We start from the raw sequence: 27,233 nt of genomic DNA, 5'->3' as shown, positions 1-27,233 counted from the left end.
CTAAAAAATTTTTCCAACGTTTTATTTAAATTAAATAAATTGAATTAAAACACAAAAAAATAGCTTTAATATAAAATATCATTATCATTTACATATTATAGTAGATTAATTAAAAAACAAATAATATTGTCTTCTTAGTACCTATACTAAAAAAAAAAGAAATAATTTATAATATGTTCTTATTTCAAAAGTTATTATCTTGATAAGATGTCTTTCACGAATTTCGTTAGACACTTTCATGTCATGTGATACAATAAAAAAAAACTAAGGGTACTTAACTCAAACTGCTCATTCAGGTACTACAAATACAACAATAGCTTTACAAAATATCATGTAAAGCATATTAATATAACATTATTAAAACTATGCATACGCTTTCCGGTTAAATTCACAACTCATAGGCTTAATTACGGTAGAACGGAATGTGTAGAAACATGGGGTTGATATAGAATAAAAAATAAAGGTCTATATGTCGGGTGGATCGACGATAACAACGTATTTGTTGATAGTCCATCACTGGGTCTATCCTGGAGTTGTTGCATATCGCGCTGATGCGATTGTGGCGCTCTTTTAGCACTCTCCTATTTGTTAACTTAAGTGGAAGATGAATTTTGGTTAAAGATAATAAAAGTGTAATATGTTTCTCTCGTGTCTTTTTGTTTTTAAGTTAGTATATTTATGAAATATTCTTGTTTGTTCATCAATGTTCCATATTTATTTTTAGGTTATTGTACAAATAAAAAGAGTAGGGTGTCCATGCAGCGGGACTCTTCGGGCTAATTACTTTCCAAACTATTCTTTTTTTTTCAATAACTCATTCGAAAACATAATTAAAAGACAAAATTTCATAACATCATTATACAAACTAATATTTTTATATGTCAATTGGCAAAACAATGACAGCTTAGATAAAGTTTGACAAAATCCACTGCTTGATAATTGTTTCAATTACTAAAAAACTTACTTTAGAAATGGAGAAATATAGAGGTATTGAAGTCTAATAACAAAACAGTAAGTCGTAGTTAGTTTTTTTTTATTGTATAGCATTATTTTTAAGTTACACAGTTGGGTAATCAACTAATTGTTATGTAACCAAATCGGCCCTTGTTCATTGGTAGGTCCCTAAAATAAATTTACACTGTTACTCATAACGTACGATCGTAGCGTGAGAGTGTAGCGTGCCGCGGCAACGGCCAGCGAAAACCGAATTGGCCCTTATTCACTAGCAAGCCCAAAAATATTTTTTATCAAGTAACATTTTATCTAATTTCAGTATCATGCACAAATTTTGAAGCCTTGGACACCCTACACAAACGATATGCCGCAAGTGTCGCGGGCCAAATCGTCAAACTTTAAGCGTTGAACGATATGGCATGAATACGATGTGGTCAATCCAACGACATATTTAATACAACATTAATAATACTAACATAAAATTAAAATAAAGTGTGTATTTGTTCAAAATAAAAGCTTTCTATTAAATGCATACGAATGTATTATTTGGATTTTTATTAACACATATTAATGATTTGATGAATAACGAAATTAATGTATTTTAGATAAGTGTAATTAAATTAATATCGCATTAGTTTAACCACGTGGTAGGCTGTGCAAGTGTGCAAAATCGTCCAAAGCAATTTTCCTACATATGTGATAATATTATCAATTAAGCATGAATATTTTCTTGTAAAGCATTAGTATAACAGTACAATTCTCCTAAACACAATATTTTAAGTTCAAATGTTGTTTTATTTTGTAAAGAAAATCGGTAAAAAAAAGTTAGAAAGTAATTTAAATTACTTTGGTGTTTTTTTCGAGAAAATTTATTTTAATCGTGTGTGGTACTTATTATAAAAAGTATAATAATAAATAGTAAATCAATAATGATATATAACAATAAAAAAAGATATAATAATTTATGGGAGTTCTATACATTCCGTTTACGTTAGGATTTTTTATTGTGAAAATTGGAATGACATTAATTATTAGTAAATTCCAGCCTTTGTGCGTACCTACTGTATTCTGTGAAACTATTCTGTAGAAATTATAATTTTAATATTATGTATGTAAATATGTGGTGGTTATAAATAATAAAATTGTTACAGGGACTGATTATAGGGACACTATGTGCCGTAGATAATATATTATTTTATACAAATGCAATATTTACTCTATGTTGATGGGAATAGTGATTGTGATCTGCAACACGAGTAAGGTCGTATATCGTGTTGTAAGTATTGACTATGGTAATGGTTCTAAATTTGTCCACACTTCAAAAAGTGGGCCCCTAAATTAACACTTTAGTTTAGGTTCGGGTTGAAATAGAAATATATTTTAAGAGAAATGCAGTTATATAAATTATAAAGGATAACACCACTTACAGCCAGCTACTAATCCTAATAATTCAAATTAATTGATAATACAGTGGTGTTTTATCTCTTATTCCTTTCATTAGTATTTATTATGGAAATGGTCTTAGCACCTGCATGGTACAGCGCAACTGTCTTTTTAGATGTAATCCGCTGACAAAACGGATGTAATCAACTCTCCAACTGCGGATGGCATCACACGCCCACAATCCAAGGACGATGAAGGTCATTTTAAAATTGTATATGTATGTATATGGATGACATCTGCAGTCTACACTGCAGATGTCATCCAAATTGGATGGCATTGAGCAAGGTCACCCCTGATGGGACGTTGGATTACATCCGTCTAGAAAAGACTTTAATTAACGGTTTCAAATTATTTCTATAATTAAGTGATTCACAACAAAGATTTCCCATTAACATAGAATAATTTTGTAAGAACTTAACTAATAATCTATAAATATTGTTCTAAATAGCGTTTAAATATACATTATTCATACATGCTTTTTATTTACATATTACACAACTACGTATAAACATAAATAAATACAGAGATTACTAATATCATGTTTACACTCGGCTTGTTAATTTTGTTTTAGAAATCAACAACAAGTGAACACAATATCCACAAAACACATTATCACAGGTTCCTAACGAAAATAATATAAAATGCTCGACTGTTTCTGTGTGGGCCACATCAAGTCCTTAATACGAATTAAAGCCATTTTGTCTACTTAAAAAAGTAGTTTACATTTAAAATATAAATAATAGATTAACACATACATGTATTGGAGCATGCATAACATTATTGTGAATGTTTTCATTCAACACGTCAAATTAAATAATGCAACACCACTTTACTTGATGTTATCACGGACGAGTAAAAAAGGAAGGACTCCGTATCACCTTATATAATAGTGAGGCACCAAGACAAGCCGGTACACGTGTAAATACAGCCCCACGCATACACTTACACTAATACAAGCCGATCGGCCGCCCTAATGAGATTTGGCATCGTCTGTGACAGATCAGTTTGCGTTGCAATAAAATATTTTAAAAATGGCGTCGTGCGTTGTGATAAAGTGTAAAAACAATAATATAAAATTATCTGTGGATATATGATTATTTAAGGGAGAAAAAATTGTGTAACTGGTATACCCCGTAACCGCACACACACTAGCATAAAGGTGCTTCACTTGCTAATATCACGGCGCGGAGTCCTTCTTTTTTTACTAGTCCGTGGATATTATATAAAATTTAAAAGTGCTTTATATCTTCATGTGGCATATACAGTTTCGACAACAGAAATATTCATCAAAATCTAATATTATTTACCGAAATATAGGTAGGTACCTAAGTATATAATTTAATATCATACGCTGTACAAATATTATTACATTAATTGGTTACATTGTTCCAAAACAGTTAAAAAATCAATAGCAAAACATAACATTAAATCTCAAATAACTATTCAAGTATATCATTCAAAAAGAAGTCTTAAATCTGTATCAAACACATTTGCTACTAAACTTGAAAATAATCACTTACAGTGCCATCCGCACCATTGTTAATACTGTTTTTTGTTTCTTTGTTGTTCATAATATTTATTTTTTCATAGCCTGCTGAAGAATCAGATCTCTCTACAGCAGAATCATCACCTCGATCATTTTCAACTCTCTCGTAAGGTGGATCCCTATTAGATAGTTCGAAGTATTTAACACTTTCATAGTTAGGGTCCTTTTGAGATCTGACAGATTCATATCTGAAATCTTTGCATCGTAACGATTCGTAATTGGGATCTTGTTGGACCCTCTCATAGTTGGATTCCTTTGGCCGGACCGATTCATAATTTGGATCAGATTCACTCCCTGTAGTGTACAGAGGCTCATTACCCATTGATTCATAATTCGGTTCTCCCATTTCATCATTGTTGTTCGCTATTTTACTGTATTTGCCAGTTCTTTTGTTGATTGTAGAATAAGTAGGGGCCGCTTTATAATTAGATGCTATAGTTGCATATGGTGGAGTAGGAGGTTGATTTCTAAGAACTTCGTAGTTAGGATCTGAGTCGGACACGTTCTGATCAGCACATTTAGCAATATGTTCATAGCCCGGATCACTGCTAACAATGCTATTAGGCCCACTGTCAGCTGAATGATTTACTTTGAGCATGTTGCTATTATAAATCTGATCAGTTTTACCCATATCTTTGACAGTCTCATACCCAGGATCTTGGTTTTGTGAATTCTTCCGATCTTTTCTGGCAATAGTCTCATATCCGTGGTTGGCAGTTTGTTTTCTGTCAATCGTTTCATAACCCGGATCATCACCTCGATATTTTAACGTATTTTTGTCAGCCTCATCCTTAACCTTTTTGTTCTCCTCTTTGCTTTTTGATTTCTTTATAACTTTTGCATACATTTCTTCAACATTTCGAGAAGGACTTTCTGTTACCCTTTGTTCAGAATTAATACTTGTGTTTGCATCTGCAGATGAATAGTCACTAAAAGTTGGTCCATCTATTGAGTTATAAAGATTGTCTGTAGTGTTGTCCTTTTGATCTATGTCAAAATTGAGCTCTTTAGCAACTAGAGGTCTCATTAGGTCACTGGAACTAAATCGATGTTTGTCAACTGGATAATTGCAACCGTAAAAATCAGATGAACTAACACAGCTATTGTTTCTTTGATGTTTCTCGTTCAAGCTCCTCCGTAGTTTATCATGGTTGAAGTGCAGATCACCTGTTTGAGTAAATGAACATTAAATGCGTACATAATTATTCTTTGTTTTTCGGCCATTTATATAGAATATAATAATAATATTAATAAAATTAAATGTATAAAAGAGAATGAAACATTATATGACATACAAAATGAGATAAGCTCGCATTTAAACAGTTTCGAACACAACAATAACATCAAATATGTATAATGCGTGTTTATATATAACGAAAGGTGATATATAAATTTTTGAAAAACGAACATTCATCGACAATCCTCTGCTTAAAAACTCTATAACTATTTATAATATTAAAGTATTTTACCGGCACTGTTGATACGGTGGTGTTTCGTATCGTTCTGTTGCATAACTTGCGGTGGGGGAGGGAGGGGTGAATTCGCCTGCCTCTTCTCTGGCTTTGGAGAGCCCAGTGCACCCGCTGAATTAGAACATGACGACATTGATGCTGAAAAAAGCCATGTTATAAATTATACAGCCAAAATCCTACTGACTTTTGTGGTAAGATAACATTTTTGCTTGTCAGTTATGCCGCCAGTTACTAGTACAGCCCTTGACATCTCTAACTTAAATATTAATGTTCTCACCAGACAGTTTTCGGCACTCAACATCCAAGCCGAGGAAATTATTCAAACCATCTTAAGATGTTTTTTAAAAGAAATTTGGTTATGTCATGTTTTAGCTGAGATGGTTTGGCCATGTCGAGAGAATGAATGAAGAACGATTGACCAAGGAAGTGTATAAGGCCAGTGTGAATGAAAGTGTTGGAAGGGGTAGAACTAGGCGGACGTTTCAAGATCAAATCAGGGACATCTTGAAAAAAGGCCAGGTCAAGAGTACCCTAAACCGAAGACCATGTATGCAAGGAATAATGAAAGTGGACGAAGCGAAACAAGTATGTAAGGATCGTAGCAAGTGGAAAGAAGTGCTCTCTGCCTACCCCTACGGGAAAGAGGCGTGATTATATGTATGTATGTTTAAACAAAGTCTTCCCCCTAACAAGCATATTACCTCCAGCAGTGTTTCTACGTCCACTTAACGTTCCTACACTGTACCTTCCGCTTACTGTCCCCATAGTTTGTGATATGTGGACCCGGCATAACACTATACGCTTTATATTAGCTTCACCTGTATGTTTGTAACCGACTTCTTTGGGCGCGATTTTGACCCACTTTAAACGGCTAGATTTCGTTCAAACTTTGTAGATTTATCGAGGACCGATGACATTACACTAATTTGACTAAAAAATGAAAAATAAATAATAGTTAAAAAAAACTAAAAAGCATGCTTTATATAAAATTCAACTAAAAAATAGAAAAAAATTTAAATTCAAAATAGTGTAAAAAAAAATATATTTTATTGTAAAAAAGCGTGGGGTGTACAAGAATTATTTATTTATTTAATAGGTACACACAACAGAATTACAACAAATACATAATAAAAAAAATAAACTATCAGCTAAAGCTACTACAGCTAAACTATTAGGTAATGTAGTATTATAAAAGAAAAAGATAGAGAGAATATATATTTGGACAAATAGAAGTGAATAATTATGGTAGTTAAATTAAGATGCTTTTTTAAAAATTTAAACTAATTAAGGAATTTATATAAACTTTTCCATTTACAAACAGATGAACTGTGGATGTCAGGTACTTCACTGATTTCGAGTAGTAGTGCATTGTATTGACGACAAATTCTATAGATGGGGTTTTGGAAGGACACGTTATTATTGCAGAACGGAATGATAAAAGGCTGTTCATGTCTTGAAGACCGATTGGGAACTCTTAGATGGATATTCGACAAGAGGGAAGTAGAAATTGTGCCATCCAGTATTTTGTATAAAGTCGTTAGGCCATGCAATTTGCGACGACTCTCGAGGCTCAGTAACTTGAAGTGAGATAGCCTATCCTCATATGTAGTCAGCTCCCTTTTTTAGACCAAACCTAATCGTCAATACGCGAAGAAGACGTCTTTGAATAGACTCAAGCATATCAGTATATGTATTATATTGAGGTGACCAGACAATGGAGGCGTACTCGATTTGGCTCAGGATTAGCGACTTATAGAGTAACAGTAAACTATTTGGTGACTTGAATTCTTTAGTAGCTCTGCATATGAAGCCAGATAGCTTATTACATTTCTTGGCTATTTCTTCATAGTGATATTTAAAAGTTAGTTTCGAGTCAAAAGCAATACCTAGATCCCGTAAAACAAACTTCCGCTCAAGTGATATATTATCAATTTTATAGTCAAACAAAATTGGGTTTTTAATACGAGTGAAAGATATAATGGAGCATTTTTTTATACTCAAACTCATACTGTTAGCACTACACCAATCGAGTAGAGTATCAAGATCCAATTGTAGATTAATACAATCACTAACAGTTTTAATTCGACTAAAAATTTTAAGGTCATCCGCATAAAGCAGGGAAACATTTCTTAGCCTAGGGATCAGATCATTAATATATATAATAAACATCAATGGGCCGAGATGGGATCCCTGAGGAACGCCGGATATTATAGAGACTCGTCGTGAGTAGAATCCCTTCAGAGCTACTAATTGACTACGATTGGATATATAAGATTTTATCCAACGTAAGAGGCAACCATGCAGACCCATAGTTTCCAATTTACAGGCCAATATTCTATGGTTTACTCTATCAAAAGCCTTTTGGAAGTCAGTATAGATAGAGTCAACTTGACCATGATCGTTAAAAGCTCTACAAATAAAGTCTGTATACTCCATCAAGTTACTGGCGGTTGACCTTCCTTTTAAGAAACCGTGTTGCTTCTGAGTGATATGCGGGATAAAGTGGTGGTATAGGTGTCAGGGTCATAAAAAGGTCAAGAGTACGATTATTTGAATTGCGAACATAATTATACTGCGACAGGCCACCCACCTCCAGTAGATCAATAAATAGCGAAGATTTCGTATCGTAGGCTTTACTAGGGCACAGACGAAGAATGGAAATGTTATCGCATGACCATGTAATACCAGGCACATTAAAATCACCGAGAATAATAGTTTTAGAATTGTTTAGATTTAAAAGCGTATTACAACACTTATCATAAAAAGTGCGACATTGAGTGACATTCAGATCGGGAGGTAAGTATACAAGGTATATATTTAAGTTAAATCCACGAGGTCCTCGGTTCTCTCGTACTGTTATCCATATATCCTCTAATGAGCTTTCAAGTTCGGGATGTCTAATTGCAAATAGATTTTTCTTAAGTGCTAACAGAACACCCCCACCGGATTGCTTTGACAAACAAGTAGATTCGCGGTCTCTACGAAATACGGTATACCTGTCATCCACAAATTCACTATTAGAGAAAGAGCTATCTAGGTTTGTTTCGCATAAACAGATAATATCATAATTCTCAATTAGGATATTTTTGTACAATTCCGTTAATTTACTTCTTATTCGGTTAACATTCTGATAAAATATTTTCATAAAAAATTCTGATATTTAAAAATCCAAATAACGTAATAAACGTATAACCTTAAAACTAAATATTTATACAAAACAATAAGTAATATATATCACAAAATTAGCTTCTCAAGACTAATGATATCTTTAATGTAAATAGCGGGTGAGGTGTCGTCTTTTCTTATATATACTCGGCCGAATTTAACCCATACGTACTTACATCCCTTATCCTTAGCCAGATGTCGCGCGGCTGCATGCAAGTCCTTACATTGCTTTGAAAGGTGTTCACCCACGAAAATAGGTATTTTATCTCCACTAACTCCGATGTGAACGGAATTTAGGTGATCCATCGGATTACCTCTGTTGTATCTCTTGACGCCATATGATATAATTGCATCACGGTGACGTTCAGATGGAAGTGTTACAAGTACATTTCGAGGCCTGTCAGATGAGGGGTTAAGTTTGGCAATTCGACGACACGAGCGTATATCACTGTCCGATATGGGCATTTTTATTTGTTCACAAAGCTTCTTAAACAACATGGCTAAGTTCTCATTCCGGCGCTCTGGAATACATTGAACCTCTAAGTTACAGCTCCTTGAAGCTTTTTCGGATTGACAAAGACGATACTCCAACTTAGCCATATCAGATTGTACCTTGGCTTTCTGTGCTTCGAGTTCAGTAATTCTCTTAATAGCCTGATCAAGATTTGTTCTTGTGTCTTTTTGTTCTTTAGATATAAAGTCTGTAGTTTCAGTAAACTCTTGTTTAATTGTTTCCATAACAGCTTTCACTTCAGATTTCACTTTTTCCTGAATTTCAAGGGAGAGTGTAGATCTGATACTATCTAACTTTAAGTCAATAAGCTCACTAAATTGTCTCATGTTGATTGTAGCTCTTGAATCAATATTGAGTGGTTCACACCCATTATTCGAATTAATTGATTTAGAAAAAGAGTTATCAAGTGAGTCATTGCTTGAAATTTTGCCATGAGAGGGTTGGGAAGCAGGCAGTGATTGAGCCGAAGCCACTGGAACATTGTTCAGCCTATGTCGCGATCCTACGGGAGTATCATCATTTCTAGTTCTACGAGTAATATTTGCACATGACTCGCAGCGCCACGATCGATTCAGTTCTCTAATATTTGACTTAAAATATGATGACGAGTAATCAATGCATTGGTAGTGATAGCACGCTTTACATGCAACACATTTAAGTAAGTCAGACTGGCAAACAGCTTTCTTACATCCCAAGCAGTTCATAGCTAATTAGCGGTAAACACAGTCTCGTAACTTATGACGTAGACGCGGAATGAACGAAGAGAACAGTACAGTTATATTCACAGTTAATAATAAATTTACAAGTACCGTCTTTATTTTTTCCACATTACCTGTTACACTTATTATTTTCACTTTTTTATAATGTATCACAGTGCACGATCCTCAACCGTGCGATAAACAATTTAATAATTGGTATAAATAACAATTTAGATATAGTTTTTTTTTGTTAATTTAAAGTTATATACCTACTGTCACTGTTCTGCTTACTGTATCGTTAACACGGGAGTTCCACACAGATTTTGTTTTGTGTTTAAATTGAGTGTCACTGGAAACTACTTGTGGAAAACAATTACTGATAAATTTTGAACACTGCACAACAGAATTATTAATAAGGTAACTTCTACTGATTGCTATTTTTATTGAACAAATTTATTTTTACGGAGATCTCGATTATGATTTTACAGCTGTCACACATGAATGTCACAAATTATTATTTTAATAATATCTTAAAAAGCTGTCAGTTGAATTTTATATAAAGCGTGCTTTTTAGTTTTTTTTTTAACTATTATTTTTAATATTGTGTCTCACAAATTATTTATTTTACCTTGTCGAGAATGTGTGGCATTGGATGTAGACGCTCCAATCTCAGGTGGTGCACTCCTTCTGCTGCAATAAACATCGATTATAAATCACAATATCTAGCAGTTATAATTCGCGTGACTTCTATCGGAAGAAGAGAACTAGAGCTTTTTCATGACTAGTAAACCATTTCAAAACTAGATTGTGATATTCAAAATTGGCCAGGCAAAGAGTAAGAAAATATTAAAGGGGACCTTGTATAACCTAATGCGGCTGGCAATATTATTTTATTGCAGAATTCTGATTTTATTTTTAACCGACTTAAAAAGGAGGAGGTTCTCAATTTGTCGGTATTTTTTGAGGTGAAAACTTCATTAGCATCATTGTTAAAGAGACACACACATAAATTCATAAGATTCAACGTGGGAGAAAATGAAATAGGAAGCACTATACAGTTTCTTATGTTCGAGGTTCTCTTTGTGTTTTTTTTTCTTTGCCACAAACGAGGACAGGTGGAGTTGTTATCTAACATAATTCGAATAATACTCGATAAATGGAACTCAATACACAAATATAGATAGATAGAGAAATATGTGCATGTCAAACTTAGTGCAAATTTAATACTTTTATGGTTTTTTCATGGATGCCGTTGTCAAAACTGGACGATACTTGCCAAATTTCAGGGTTCTAGAATCTAGGTTAACGGAAAATTCCCTATAAATTTTGATTCTATTGAGAGTGTCGGAATAAACAGACGTTAATTTTACAGATTTAAGAGACTGTATACTTGACTTAATTCAATACCCCCACGCCCCCCGAGATAACATGTTTTTTTTTATATGAGAGGGGCAAACGGGCAACAGGCTCACGGGATGGGGAGAGGTGAGACAACCGCCCATGAACATCCGCAACAACAGGCAGGCGGTGGCTTTTAGTGAAGTACTGTCTCGCCTTACTGAGTACACCAAGCTTTTTAGAGGCCAGTTTGGCCTTCTCTTCCAAGTGACCACGGAACTGAACGTCGCTCGATATATCGACGCCAAGTATGCCAATACAGGCTGTGGCAGTTAGTGGAGTGATCTCGAATCGAGGGGATACGACAAAGGGATACCCAATTCGGTTGTGTCCGTGAAGACCCAACATGGCACTACCACTCCTAACGTCTTGACAGATTAAAATACAGACGGACAAAATGATTTTATAAGGGTTCAGCTTTTTCCTTGCGGGGCAGGGAATACTAAAATACCTACTAAGGTAATTTACAAAGACTTACAGAAGAGACAAACTGTTTTTTTCCTTTTTAATCTGTTTTATATAATGGAGCAATATTACTTTCCCAACAATAATATACAGTATGCATGGCATATATATGAAATAAATGAAAATACAAGTCATACTGGTCCAGAAGTATAGTAAAATTAATTATTTAATGAACATCCCTAAATTATTAAAGTGAAATTTTCAAAGAAAATAAATATGAACATTGAATTAGAAAATAGAAAACAGTTTGTTTTAGGCAACTGTTTATGGTCCGGCCGTACCAAATCCGACCGTGTGTTTTAGCTATAAAATACACGTGTCAAGACACTAACGGCTATTCATACTGTATTTGCTATTTTTATTTTAAACAATATGTTATGTTTTTAAAGTGATAAGCCTCACTTCTAGGATTAATACACAAATAAAATTTGAAAAACAAAATTTTATCTCAAGTCAATTTCCTAATATGCAAATACTGGGGTTGAGCAGGTTATAAACTGTAAAGTATATCCTGTAGATGAAGCCACAACCTGAGAGTTGAACAAAGCAAACAGAATTTTATAACGAGGCGGCACTCGAACGGTTAGCTCAGTTGGTTAGAGCACCGGCACGGAACGCCGGAGGTCGTGGGTTCGAATCCCGCATCGTTCATAAAATTTTGTTTTTCAAATTTTTATTTTATTTTATTGGGGTTGACAACAGCTTAACTAGTTTCTAGTATACTGTATATAATTCGTGGTCACCTCACGTGCACCGCTACTTCGTGCGTTACCGCGGTCTGTCGCTGGTCACCGTCCGGGCTGCCAGGAGATCGCCTCAGCCTCGTGTCGATCTGAGCGTACGTGTCCGACCCTTCGCCCATGCTCGCCTCTTCGATCGCTGCGTACATTTCATCTACAAACAACAATCAACACGACGATATTATCATAACCATCACCTGCTGTATTAAGTGTATCAGGGACCGGCGACCGTCAATATTTCACCGTATTGTTTATATTTACTATACTCATGGACGAATTATTGAACATGAAAATTGGTCCATTGAAAATCAGTCCAGGTTTTGCTTAAAACCAGGCGGTAGAAGCATTAAAGTGTGGAGACCCCCCGGAGCGAAGTATGCACAGTACAACATCATTGGAAAAGAGGCATAATATGGTGATGGGTCAGTTATGGCATGGGGAAGTATTTGTATGGGGTGACAGAGGTCTGCGTCATTGAGTTAACGGTGGCACGATAAGTTACTAACATTTAGGAAGAAATGGTAGTACCATTAATTAGCCCTTTTAATAGGATATGGTTTTGTTTCTATGCATGATAATGCAAGCCCCCATATTGCAGCCATTGTGGTTCGAGATGTAGATATTATGAGATAAACCCCATAGAGTATGACTGAGATAAGCTTGGGAAATTAACAAAAGAAATACTGCCCCCGGAAAGTTTTGTTTCAGAAAGTTTTAAAACGAATTACGAGAAGAATTCCTCTAGAATTTGATTTGGAGTATGTCAATACTTGTCGCGTTTTAACACACTTTCTTTTGCGTTCCTCTAAAATTGTCCATGACTGTATTTCTATGTGTACCGATTGGAATGAAATAACACCCAGTGTTACAAGGAGATTGGCACAATACATAGGTATGTAAAAATAGCATTCAAATCGGTTGAGCTGTTTCTAAGAGCAGTGTGCACAAAACAAATAGACAAATATCTAAAACTATTCATTAGCGTCGGTACCATGAGTACGTGTAATTTAATGTTTATTTCATTTAAAGATATTATAAAATCAGATATGTACCAGAATCATCGGAGACTGTGGCATAGTGTGTCTGAAGTCGATGAAGTCCCAATGGTTGCTGGTTGATGCCCTGTGCTCTGATATTGCTCAGCGGTTCCCGAACTGATATACTTGTGTAGCCCTCTGCAAAACAATATGAACCACCACTACAATACAATCTGGAATTAGAGTCTTTCACTTCCCGTATAGTAGGTAACCTTCCCCACATCCCGTTGACTTTTATGTTCCTCTTACTGTCTTTTTCATAATCACTTAGCGGAGATTTAAAACATCGCTAATATACGCTTGTTAAAAAATGGTATTCATAATCGCATATTAGAGCTAAAACGCTCATTATCTCTTCGATAAAGCTGACGTGACTTATAGTAGCCAGGACCCTTCTTTATACCTATTTTAAGCACTCGAACGCAAAAAAACATGGCTGACATCGATCAGCTGTTCGTTCTATTCTATTCTTTCTAGTGGCTTCTGTGGAACAGCTGTTCGTTAAATAATGTGTTAAATAGCTTACCGCTCAAAGTTGTTGGATATCCGTCATAGATTGACAACCGACAGGCTTCAAAACTTTGATTTTTGAAGTTTGAAATTATTTTGACATCGACTTTGGACAACTGATAAACCATTGACATTGAAAAGATGTCTATTTCCATTGACAGTTCCTCGTTCATTAGTTAAAATCATATATTTTTGTACGAAATGGCAACATTGCGTACTATAGAGACGTATTAGTTATGGCAGATTTATCTAATGAATATGAATAAGGAATTTTATCGAACGTTCGATGGGCTTATAACACGTTTGAAGTTAATATAGCTTTATACCTTCGAAAAGCGTTTTATTATGAATAAGGCGGTCAATGTGTCGCTGCTTAGTAGCATAAATAGGTAAAACATGTTATTTTCTGTCTGTAATGCTCCAACCTAAATTTTGCCAATTTGCAAGATAAGTGTCCACATAATCTCATTAAAATAGTTTTTTGACAGAAAATAACATGTTTTACCTACACTTTGTACGAAAACAATAGTACACTGTTTATCAAGGACTCAATTTGTAAGCACTAGGCGTAGCAGAAAGCCTCAATAGACCCTAGTAACGGAATCCATCAAAAATACACCATATTGTCTATGCGTTCAATAGGGTGTATTGCATGTAAATTATATTAAGTTCAATTTTTTTTTTTAATTCAAATTTAAATTTTTATATTCAAAATCACTTATTGAACGTCAATAACTACATTAATCTTTCTTGTTATCGATTATATCTTAAAAAGTTATTTTTCTTATGAAATTTTAAATAATAAATATTAATTAAAACAAAAATGTAATAAATACGCGCGAAATATAAAATCTCGAAACGCAACGCTATTAGTTGCAGGGCAGTGTGACGTCAAAGTCCACTGTAAACACAATTGCTGGTATTGTGGCTAGATATTATTTTCGGTGATTAGCGATATATCCTACTAATATTATAAATGTGAAAGTTTGTATGTCTGGATGTATGTTTGAACTTCTTTAACGCAAAATCTACAGAATAGATTTTGATTAAACTTTACAATAATATAGCTTACACACCAGAATAACAAATAGGCTATAATTTATAAAACTATAGTGTGAACTAATGAATACAACTAGCGCCATCTCTTATCAACTAGCAAGGAAAAGATGAATACAATTTATATGGCAAAACAACGTTTGCCGGGTCAGCTAGTTAAATTATATGTTGGTTTTTTCATTATTAAACGATTGTATAATTATTATTTACAATAACTGAAAGTGGATTTGTTAAAGCGCGATCAGATAGTCTTCCAAAACGCGTTTTTTTTTATAATTTGAATTAATTTGTATTCTTGTATTGTAAGCGTGTAACAATAGGTGCCTATCAATTATACTATTTCTCAATTGGCTAAAAGGAAAAAAAATGTAGGTACATACACGAACGAGTAAAAGAATAAGGACTCCGTGTCACCTACATAACAGTGAAGCATCAAAAGCCAAGCCAGTTAACGTGTAAATACATAGCATCACACACACACACTTATAATAAAATAAGCCGATCAGCCGCCAGTATGACATCTACCGTCGTCTGTGACGGACAGTGACATCCAGTGTGGCCGTTAAATAAACAGGGACTTTACCCGAAAATTGGGTAATCCATGAAATTGTATTTTTAGTAGATAAATCATTATCAGGTTCAAGATGCAGTGATTTATGATAACAGATATATCTTAACCAAAATTTTTAAAGTAGTGTCGAACACTACTTTAATACGAGTATGGTTCTCATCTTTGATCTGGTGCATCCCAGTATCAGTTCTTAACATTAAATCGCGTGCAACGCAGAACTACTCGAATTGTCGGGGATCAAGTACTCTGTCAAAATGTCCATCACTTGTGTATTTACCTAGCAACCAAATCACAATAAAGCACATAGTTATTTGTTCTCTAAAAATATACTTATTCGATGGTAGCCCACAAACGAATGAATTTAAGAATGAATTTTGTGTAGATACCCGCAATCCTTACTTTCAAGGTGTACCTGTTTTGTAAGTAATTTATTTATTTACTCATACTATGCCTGCGATATTTATTTTTAATTTAGGAAACAATCTGACTATCAGAAATTAGAAAATCGGAGTTAAAAGTAATGTGGCTATACAATACTAATAACGGGACATAATTTATGTTAGCTGGTATCCCCCGTAACTGCACACACCCTAGCTTAAAGGTGCTTCACTTGTTAATATCACGGCACAGAGTCCTGCTTTTTTTTACTCGTCCGTGGGTACATAAATATAATTAGTTAGGATTAGTATTTTAATATTGTGTTTTAACTCACTCGCAGAATCAGTAGAGTCCCCGCTAAAATGGTTCGCATTGTCGTTGGTGCGTGCGGGGGCAGGCGAACGCGGGGGCGAGACATGCGCGGGGGGCGTTATGTACGGCAGCTCTTGACTCGACGGCAGCTGGCCACTTATTGCCACCGACGCAGATATTGGTGCTGACTCTGAAATGATCTATTATTATTATTATCGACCTTGATTTGAAAATGTATATACAGTGACAGGTGGACAGGGTCTCCCTAGCCTCCACACTTCTCCTTCCCACAAGCACAAAGCCAGTCCGAGGTTCGAGTCTCCTTAGGTGCCGCCCGGCGACTGTTGTTGCATAGTCTTTGCGGCCTCCACGGCCCACGTCCTATGTCGCTGTAAAAGCCTTCAGGGCTGACAGCATAGAGGTAAATGTATTTTCCTCCTCTCGAAAAAAAGAGCCTCCACACATCCGTTGCAACCGTTGACGAGTTAGGGCGTTACACCGCCCAATTTCTGTTTGAATATTAGTCATTGTGTCATTATTCGTAAAAGATTAGAGTTTATTTCTTTTAAAGTTTCGTAACGTTTTTCTATTTAATTTTATAGTAATTAATTACACGTTAGCTTGTTTGTGAATTTTAGCAGGTGGTATTAAAATTTGTTACAAAAAAACCCCTTTCCTAGAATCTATCTTATATATAAAATTCTCGTGTCACAATGTTCGTTCCCGTACTCCTCTGAAACGACTTGACCGATTCTCATGAAATTTTGTGAGCATATTGAGTAGGTCTGAGAATCGGCCAACATCTATTTTTCATACCCCTAAATGTTAAAGGTGGTCCACACGATTTTTTTTTTATTTTTTTTGACATTTTTTTAAAATTTGTTTGATTATGAGTCAGCATTAAAAAATACATACAACTTCAAATTTTCACCCATCTACGATCAACAGTTACTTTTGTATCGCGATTTTAATATCGGCAATACAACGTTTGCTGGGTCAGCTAGTATATATATAAAAATTAATTGCTGTTCGTTAGTCTCGCTAAAACTCGAGAACGGCTGGACCGATTTGGCTAATTTTGGTCTTGAATTATTTGTGGAAGTCCAGGTAAGGTTTAAAAGGTAAATAAATAGAGAGTTTGGAATTAAATAAAAACAACAATTTTGTTTTTCCTCTGATGTGTCCCCCGTCGTCCGATATTTGTTTTGTATGGACATATTTTCTATGAGAGAATTTATTGACGCACGGTTTGACAGTTCTGCTGTAATACAATTTCATTACAACAACAGGGAGCATATTTTACGAAGTAATTCTTGATGTTATGAAATATTATTTGTCAATAATTCATAAAAAACATTATTTTATTTAGCTGATACCCCGCGACGTAGTTCGCGTACGTATTTTTACTATCCCAATTTTTTTTGAAAATGTTATATAGCCTATAACACTCGGGGATAATGTAGCTTCCCAACAGTGAAATATTTATTCAAATCGGTTCAGTAGTTGCGGAGCCTATTCAATGCAAACAAACAAACAATCAAATCTTTCCTCTTTATAATATTAGTATAGATATGCAGAACAACGTCTGTCGGGTCAACTAGTATGTTTATAAATAAAATGTAGATATAAAGGTTTTCATTCGTGCGCGCATCACCGAAAAGCTACTAGATAGATTTCAATTAAGCCTTCTAAGTTTTATTCCTTAGATACTTGGCCTTTACCTAAAAAAGAAAATGTGATATCTTCGTATGTTAATATAAACTTAGTAAAGTTTTACGAAACAAAGACTTTTATAAGCACTACATGCTCTGTCATGTCATCGGTATCAGCTAGTCACTAATCAAATTAAATAGTCTCTAAAAACAAGGGCTAAAACATACATTTTTGGGTGTAGACTTGTCTGCTATATTTTTTTATACTATATACTTTTATACAACTTTTAGATAAACTCAATGGAAAAGTCATGGCCTTCAAACCAGTATCTAAGTGTACTAAAATTTTGGATTCAATTTCATGCCAACTTCATAAAAGTAGGTAATCGTTTGAGCTGCTGATAAGGGTAAATAATACTTCATCATTTATCGCATACGATTAGAAAACAAAGCCACTTATGTTCAAGAACACGAAATGAGTGGAGAGTGAGTGACCTGTATTGCTATGTCTTGCAAAAATTCTTTTTAATTAGATTTAAAGTTTTTGATGAGTGTAAATAGAGTAAGTGTAGATATTGTAAAGTCATTTTAAATAAGATGTTTTACCACCTTAATATCTTTGGCAACGATCTCGAGTCTATGTCATAGGTTTGATAATGGTAGCGAGAATCTAAACTAAAATCTTAATATGTAAATAATTAAATATTTTGTATTTGTAATATAAATTACCTACCCGAGATCTATTAAGTTTTTGAATCTTAGTTATTCTAACCTGTACGCAATAATAATTTTAAAAAATTCACATCTTTACTTCTTCTCCCGAAGCAGATTTCATCGTGTTTGATGCGGTAAAATATAAAATATAGGGAAATGCAAAACCAGTTAGACAGCCTTCTGTCATTAAATATTGCAAAGCCAAGTATACATATACTTGGCTTTGCAATATTGACACCCTCCAATCGACGGCAATCTGCAACGTTATTTATTGGTACGGGCAGTTTCAGATCGTCGTATCAATAAACGGTTTGAATACTGAACAACATCTGGCAAATCATTGTCAAATGGTCCAAGATTACTTCCCTGACTTACACCTGATCTCACATAATATGGTTCCAACCGATAGCCGCCATGTTCAACATACTGCTGCTTGTCGCTGGCTAGAAATCTTACCAATTGGGGTGTGCAACCCATCCCTGTTAGTTTCATAAGGAAAACATCATTGTCTAAGATATCAAATGCTTTTTGAAAGTCGACGTATATTGCGTCTACTTGACCACCGTACACTACTGGTACTAGTTCTTGTAGTAGTTAGTGGTATGCTATATGAACCAAGAGGTTGCTGTTGGTGCTAAAACTTGGCCGGAAAACATGCTGTACTTCTGATAATTGTGGCCTAATTTGTTGATACATAGTTTTCTGATTCGATAGATTCGAATACCTTTGCCGGAGTGGACGTACGGCCACGAGTCTATATTCCTGTACATTATCTCTTACATCTCCTTTCAGGACCGGAACCACAACATACATGTAGATACATTTCGATGACCAAACCGGTGTGCCCTCTTTTCATTAGCTCAAGTCAGCCTAGAGCCCAGAGGTCAGGTTCATGATCCCTGGATCCACTGTTGCAAGCCCGCAACTGCATCCTCGATGATAAACATTGTCTAGGCTGGTTAAAGTATCGAAGTCACTATTTGTACGGGTACTGTAATAAATTATATTTATTCGTACATTCTACACAATTCTAGACGTTTCCCTTTCTTTTCTCCCCATAAAAATGTCCAACCCTTAAAAATGTCATAATTTGTGGTTAGGTTATAATGCTTTTTTCTCTGGAACGGTGCATTACCTTGTAATTAGAGTGGTAGCATTATAATCATGGACTAAAGCTCTATCAATTAAAATATTTATTACCTCATAATTCGTACTACGGGATACTAAGTTTTAACCCAAATTTCATTCAATGATGTCTTTTTTCTCTCTATTGTCGGACGACCAATTAAACTCATTCGTCCAGTTGCCGGACGAATAGCAACAGCCTAAAATAAAATTATTCGTCCGACTTCTGTACGAATAATAATAAATTGTTCGTACAGTACCCGTATTAATAGACTCAGCCTTAAAGTATTACTGGGAAATTAAGCTAGTGAATGAATAGTACCTGCGTCGTTAGGAGTAGCTACGCGTTCATCGATTTGTATGGTGACTTCCGAGCTGTGATCCGTGCTCGCTTCAATGTTTCTAAAACAATATAATTGTTTAACACCTAGCTCAGTATTACAAATATTCAGAACTTCGTCTACTATTAAATTATTTAGTAATCTTTTATCACGAAACATAATAGGATGAGTCGTTCTTGCTTTAGACATTATATGAAAAATAAATTTAGTGAACTTTTTATATTATCGCTTAACTTTTCAGGGATGATAAGAAATACATTTGTGAAGGGTTATAAATAATAATAAAATATAAATATTTACAAAAGTAATTTTTTTTGTAGGAAGATTGAAATTAGAATAATACGGAAAATAGTAGATTGCAACTATTTAATGTCAGATTTGTTCATTATTAGTGCAGATAACTCATACTTAACAAAAACTTGACACTGCAAAGCATGCTAATGGTTTCTAAGACAGTTTTCACATATATTTGAGGTCTTTGCTTATTTTTTATATGGAATTGGAGGACATACGAGCGTACGGGTCACCTGGTGTTAAGTGATCACCGCCGCCCACATACTCTTGCAACACCAGAGGAATCATAGGCGCGTTGCCGGCCTTTAAGGAAAGTGTACGCGCTTTTTTTGAAGGTACCCATGTCGTATCGTCCCGGAAACACAGCACAAGAAAGCTCATAATTATTATAATTAAGAGGTATAACATATTATTTTTACTCATTATTTATATTTAAAATCTTACGTGTTTTCATTCTGCAGCTTCGCATATGCATGTTCGTATGGATGTTCTCGGCTTGAAGAAGCTGTTGCCGAGGCCTTGCTACCTAAAAAAAAATAAAGATATCCATCAACATTTTTAAAAGTTTAATCAGTACTAAAATAAATTAACTAATTATTTCTCAGTACCCACTTTGATGTCCGATCTAATCTGATTTGCCGATATTTATCGAAAACCAGAAATTGATATAAATTACATTAAGTGCCTTTTATCTCAAGTCTCTCTCTCTTTATTTATTTATTTAAATTTACCAATTATTTACTACATAATTTGCTAATAGGTTGGGAAAAGTTTCTTTGGATTTTATATATGAATACTCGAGTAATTTTTTTTCCATCCATCATAGTTCCATCTTGTAGACCTCTGATCAAAAATACGCGACAAAGAGTTTTAGCAGTCCTTTCTTAATGTTGACTAACCTGCTGTCTAAAGAATTCAGAACAGAACAAAACAGGTTGAAATATGAAGGTGAAAGGTCAGAACATTATGGAGGATACGTTAACACCTTCTCGTCGAACTCTCTTAATTTTTGTTGCGTGGTTAAAGATGTGTGTGGTCTAGTGTTATCATCATGAAAGATTACACCCTTCCATTAAGCCTTCCGGTCAGTTTCTCGAAATCCATGCTTTAATCTCATCTGTTGTTGGCAGTAGAGATCCGAATAGATACTTCTTTTCGTCGGTAAAAGTCCAAATTAAACAATGCCCTTCCACAATCCCACCATACACACAGTATCACCTATTGCCACAGTCTGTGTAACTTTTGACCACGGCTTTTTTCGGACGTAATATTTTTATGAAAATAAGAGACGAGACGAGCAGGACTTTTAAGTTAAAAAACGTTTGTGTGGTAAAGGTTACTATAACATAAATGACTTTCTTAATGATACCACAGATTGGGAATGGAGCAACCGCCCTCAGGCTATTAAATAATAAGTTTAATTGTACTATGTTACTTTGTACATGTTACTTTAATTGTAAAACATATTTTTGATGGAAAAAAAAACGCCCGCTGAGTTTGTTGCGCCCATTCTTCTCAGGCCTGAGGCATTCATTTTGGAATGGGTGGTAGATTTTTGGTGGTAGACTTTCAATAAGTGATTTCACATCCTATTTTGAATAAAAATATTTGAATTTGAATTTGTATTTCAGCCGTGAACCATGTTCATAACAATGCAGTGCCGCTCAGGATTTTTGAAAAACCCAAAATATCTGAGCGGCACTTCAATTGCGCTCGTCACCTTGAGACATACGATATTAAGTCTCATTTGCCCATTAATTTCACTATCTACGGCGCCCTTCAGACCGAAACACAATAATGTTAACAGATTACTGCTCCACGGCAGAAAGTTGCGCCGTTTTGGTACCCATAATCTAGCCGGCATCCTGTGCAAAGTAGCCTCCAACTGGTACTTGTCGTACATAATCGTTTTTTCATCACCTAGTTACACAATTATCAATCTCTTAAAAAAACGCTCGGATTGTTAACACCAGGAACAGACATTAGTTGAGGATGCCTACTACTCGGCTAAGTCGAGTTAGTAAGTCTTTTGTGGGGCGATGTATATGCTATTACAACAAGATCCCAGAAAATGTTCAAAACAAAAGTATTACGTTATTCAAAAGAATTCTTAAAAAACGTTTGTGTGGTAAAGGTTACTATAACATAAATGACTTTCTTAATGATACCACAGTTTGGGAATGGAGCGACCACCCTCAGGCTATTAAATAATAAGTTTAATTGTACAATGTTACTTTGTTTCTTTGTAAATGTTACTTTAATTGTAAAACATATTTTTGATGAAAAAAAAAAGCCTGCTGAGTTTGTTGCGCCCATTCTTCTCAGGCCTGAGGCATTCATTTTGGAATGGGTGGTAGTTTTTTTTGACTTTCAATAAGTGATTTCACATCCTATTTTGAGTAACTCAGCGGGCTTTTTTTTTCATCATAAATATGTTTTACAATTAAAGTAACATTTACAAAGTAACATTGTACAATTAAACTTATTATTTAATAGCCTGAGGGCGGTCGCTCCATTCCCAATCTGTGGTATCATTAAGAAAGTCATTTATGTTATAGTAACCTTTACCACACAAACGTTTTTTAACAATTCTTTTGAATAACGTAATACCACCACCACGTGTAACCACTGATATGCCGATCTTCTATCCTATATATCAGGGCGCTAGTCAAGGTGCATCTTTTACATCAAAACTCCCGGAAGAAAAGACCAACTTTGTGCTTCTCTACTGCCACTGCTTTAGGTCCGTAAACATGACAAATTTTTCCCAGACCTTATTATACATATATTATGTTATGACTCAGATCAGTTATATTGGCAGATGTCCAAGTCAAAAGCAGACAGGACATCTGCTTATTTTTTCACTTAACCTACAATAATTTATAAATATTACCTTCACCTAAATTGACGGTAGCATATATTTCTGATGCAGTATCACCACTGTCGTGTCGCCCCACTGGATGTGGTATTTCGGGCAGGCTTCTCTGACTGTTTTGCGTTGAAGCCCTATTAAGAGAAATGTGCTATAGTGCGACAATTGGCAATTTCTGAATTTATTATTATTTACTATGCAATACAATTTTGAAATTTAATGAATTTGTGTGCTGTTTTGTTTGAGCCACTGGGAATTTACAGGGACATTTAAAACAAGGCAACTTTAAGTCTTTGTTAAGGGCTCAACTTTTCTCTCGCAGTGTAAATTGTTTCTAAGGTGGTAGTAGTTCATATATTAATATCAATAAGAGTTAGGTTACAACAGTGTCCCTTCTCAGAGTATTTTTCAAGCTTTTGAGATGTGCTTTTTAATGTTATCAGACTTCACCTAACTACTTATTCAAAACAAAAATATTGATTAAGCTTAAATATTTTATTCTATATACATAATATGTGTAGTAACATTACACTTGACAAGTGCTGAACTGATATTTTTTTAATCAGTTTTTTTTTAATGGAATGGAAGGACAATCAAGTTTATTGGCCGATGTTAAGATTTTATTGTGACACAAGAGTACAAAAGTGTCACCATATAATATTCTTTCTGTGCATAAAGGCATTTATTTTCTCAAAATTGATACTTTTAGAATTATTTTTGATGTCATTTCTAACAGTACCAGTAACCACTTCGGAAACAAATGGCGCTCTGAGAGAGAAGAGGCGCAAGAACTCAAATGTATACACATTTCACAGATTTGATTGATTATCGGGGGTTTGGTACACAATGCAATATTACATGTATTTATAAATTAGCACAGTAGTTTGGTCTCATCACTCAACATCATATAATTAAAAATTGTAAGTCTAATAATAATGTTTATACTAATTAATTAATGCATTGTTGGTTAAGTATTAAGAAATAATCAATTTGACATCATTTGTACATTATAGCATAACACTACATTAGAAGGATGACAGATAAAAGCTAGAAGGTTTATTGATTAATAAAAAAAAACTGAAGAATAAAGCACATGAAAGTACTATTCATTGTTTATAATAAGCAGTCTACAATAAATGCCCCTCACTGAAAATGGTTTTAATATTAAATAACATGCAACCCAGAATTGTTGTATTTAGCCGTTTATCAATTAACAACAATTTGTTATTTTTTTTAAGTGACAGCCCTCACTTCTGGGATTAATTACACAAATTAAAATTGAAAACAAAATTTATGAATGATGCGGGACTCGAACTTGTGACCACTCTGTTCAACTGTCTTATTGTTGATAAATTTTCTATGTCTCAGGTTGTCGCTTCACCTACATTTTTAAAAAATAACAAATTGTTTAGATTTGAAAGAAATAAAAATCTTTAGTCAATTTCCTAATATGCAAATATTGGGGTTGAGCAGATCCTGTAGACGGGAAATCGGATGATGTAAGCCGGATCTAGTACGTAGACTACCATAGAAGTAGTTATATAACTACTACGGACCATATATTCATGGGTACAAATGGGACTTTTAGTGTGAAAACTTTCCGCAGTAAGGAATTCTTATATTATACATATTTGACTTATAGCGGTTTAAATGAATTCTACTTAATTTTGATAGAGGTGAATTAAGTAAAACAATTTGTCACAACTCATGTGTTTTTATGTCAAAGTCTTTCCATGTTATAAGAAATGTTTGTTTGAAACAAGTTTGTAAAAAAGTATCTAAATAGATATAAGTAATATGATTAACACTTTACAGGAATTATATCTTTCTAGGGCTTGCAGTAAATTTATAAATTAAATAATCCTAAGCTCTGAAGGTTTTTGACTTAGTATGGTTGAACCAAGAGGTTCGACTGTATTACAAAAAAAAATCTAAGGTACATTCAATACTTCTATCTATCTTCTAGTGTCTCTGTTCCCCAGTACTCAAATCATAATATTAATAAATATTTTAACAGGTTGAGTGTATCTCCTACCCTCGAGTGAGTTCCACAATCAGTTGTTAATGCAAGATTTAAAAATGTGTCCTGTATTTTACAACGGACAATGCAATGGTTCACCTGATGTAAGAAAAATTAAACCTAGCTACCCATGGACACCTCCAATACCAGAGATCAAGATATAATGAATTGCCGGCCTTTGTGAGTGAGTTTATAATTGAATAAGATATTAATACGGATGCTGTAACGGGAATTATTATTCAAAATGAAATGGTATAACATGATTTAATGCCCCCTTGAGTCATCTTTATATAAACTTTCATATATGTAAATAAAAATGATGGATTAATAAATATACAAAGATTGCACTAAATATTCCCACAAAAACATGTATAACATAATCAGACTAAGCATAAAAATACACCATTATATGTTAATGCATAATAATAAACATCTATGTTAGCCCTAATGAGGTTAGTCATGCCATCACAGACACAAACCGCTTTATAGATGCAGGAGTGGTTGGCGTTGGAGACCTGGCTTCTTCATCCACATGGATTTTGACTACACCAGCCGTGCCAACCAACTCACTTCTGTTAAACATATTATATTTTACATAAAAATTACATTTTTTATAAGTTCTATTATTTAATAGGGCAAACATTTTGATTTATTCTATTGTTTACTTCAAAATTAGTCTATACATTTAGGCAGAGAAATATAAATTCCTACATGAATAAGTTGATTAGATTTTAATTTCTGTATTTTCTAATAAAAAAATATGTCACTTACTTCTGATTTTGATTCTTACAACCGCAAACACAGGCCAATAGGATCGTCACAAGAGTACCCAGCACTCCTAGGCTTAGAATAATTTCTATAAATGTATACATTACAATGATGTTTTAAGTAAAACACAGCATTACACAACTCCGCAAACTCCAATCAAAATCAAATCATCTAAGTCACTCCCTTGAAAAGCAAAGATTTCAGCACTGAACTTTCTTCCATTTGGTGAAAAGGTAAGGTATTATAAATGTAGGGCACGTTACAACTATCTTGTAATATAAGAATAAATATTCGGTCAATACTATAACTGGATGAACACTATCGGAATATTAAATTGGCGATAACAAAGATATTATAATTTTAAAATTGTGATACAACAATATTGCAGATTAAACGTCGGTTTATACCAATTTTATATTATCGTTTATATTTATCAAATACAATACAACAAAGATGAAATTATTATTAAGTTAAAACTTCAGCGAGTGGTTCAGACATGTTATTAATTCTACTGTCATTTCAGAAAATACCTTTGACTTTGACAGGTTTTTTTTTTTTTGGAGTTTATGGCCTGGTATCTAGACCTTTAGGCCAAGTCTTGGGTATTTTTATTAGGTATATTATAATTTCCCAACTGTATTTTTGATGAATTTATATAGAGGCACGTAATAGGATCTATTTTTCAACATATCACTCAGGCGGCGGGAGGGATCTTGCACTGTCAATTGATTTTGCACTATTTCACTAATTTCACTGACAAGAATCAATCTGTCAAACGAAAAGCACTCACATTTAAATATGAAATGTTCGATATCACCAACAGAATTATTGCAGAAGGTGCAGTAGCTACTCTCCACTATGCCCAACCGAGCCAGGTGGGCCGGGACGGTGGAGTGACCAAAACGCAGTCTGTTTATAGTCGTAATAAAGTCCCGATTGGCCATTTTCAATTTGTTATACCATGGTGCCACAGGTAAGTTTGCTTGAATATTTCCATACCATTTACCCTTCTGTTCTTGGTCTTGTTTCCAAAATTCGACCCATAAACTATTGACCTGGTTGTCAATAGATTGATAGCAGTCGGTCAAAGGTACTTTTACTATGGAGCTAACATCCAACATGTTGGTTCCATCACGTGCAATCTTATCTACTGTCTCATTTCCTGTTATGCCCCTATGTGATGGAATC

At 34.3% G+C, this 27,233-nt stretch overlaps 1 protein-coding gene across 4 annotated transcripts; it reads right to left on the bottom strand.

The window, feature by feature from the left end:
• Window positions 1–3,697: 3,697 nt before the first annotated feature.
• LOC126965773 (uncharacterized) lies at window positions 3,698–26,526 on the bottom strand. 4 transcript variants are annotated; one of them, XM_050809530.1, is made up of 11 exons: window positions 26,049–26,526; window positions 25,757–25,849; window positions 23,279–23,391; window positions 20,830–20,911; window positions 20,073–20,152; window positions 16,282–16,449; window positions 13,448–13,570; window positions 12,399–12,549; window positions 10,421–10,482; window positions 5,413–5,553; window positions 3,698–5,110 (listed from the first exon to the last, which is right to left on the bottom strand). In XM_050809530.1, the coding sequence occupies exons 1-11, from the start codon at window positions 26,147–26,149 to the stop codon at window positions 3,894–3,896; spliced, it is 2,331 nt and encodes a 776-aa protein (XP_050665487.1). In that variant the 5' UTR covers window positions 26,150–26,526; the 3' UTR covers window positions 3,698–3,893. The 4 variants fall into 4 exon arrangements, with proteins under 4 accessions (XP_050665487.1, XP_050665489.1, XP_050665490.1 ...); XM_050809532.1 differs by having other exon boundaries at window positions 10,421–10,479; XM_050809533.1 differs by having other exon boundaries at window positions 23,285–23,391.
• Window positions 26,527–27,233: the final 707 nt, after the last annotated feature.

Source organism: Leptidea sinapis, chromosome 8 (assembly GCF_905404315.1).
Source record: "Leptidea sinapis chromosome 8, ilLepSina1.1, whole genome shotgun sequence".
Lineage (NCBI taxonomy): Eukaryota > Metazoa > Arthropoda > Insecta > Lepidoptera > Pieridae > Leptidea > Leptidea sinapis.
Note: the sequence above shows the minus strand (reverse complement) of the source record. Positions and strands in the feature narration are given on the sequence as shown.

Coding starts and splice junctions, on each gene's coding strand:
- LOC126965773 (XM_050809530.1), bottom strand. CDS start 26,149: ATGTATACATTTATAGAAATTATTCTAAGCCTAGGAGTGCTGGGTACT. Junction 16,450..20,072: donor AGCTACTCCTAACGACGCAG/GTACTATTCATT, acceptor AGATCATTTCAG/AGTCAGCACCAATATCTGCG. Junction 5,111..5,412: donor CCACCGTATCAACAGTGCCG/GTAAAATACTTT, acceptor TTACTCAAACAG/GTGATCTGCACTTCAACCAT.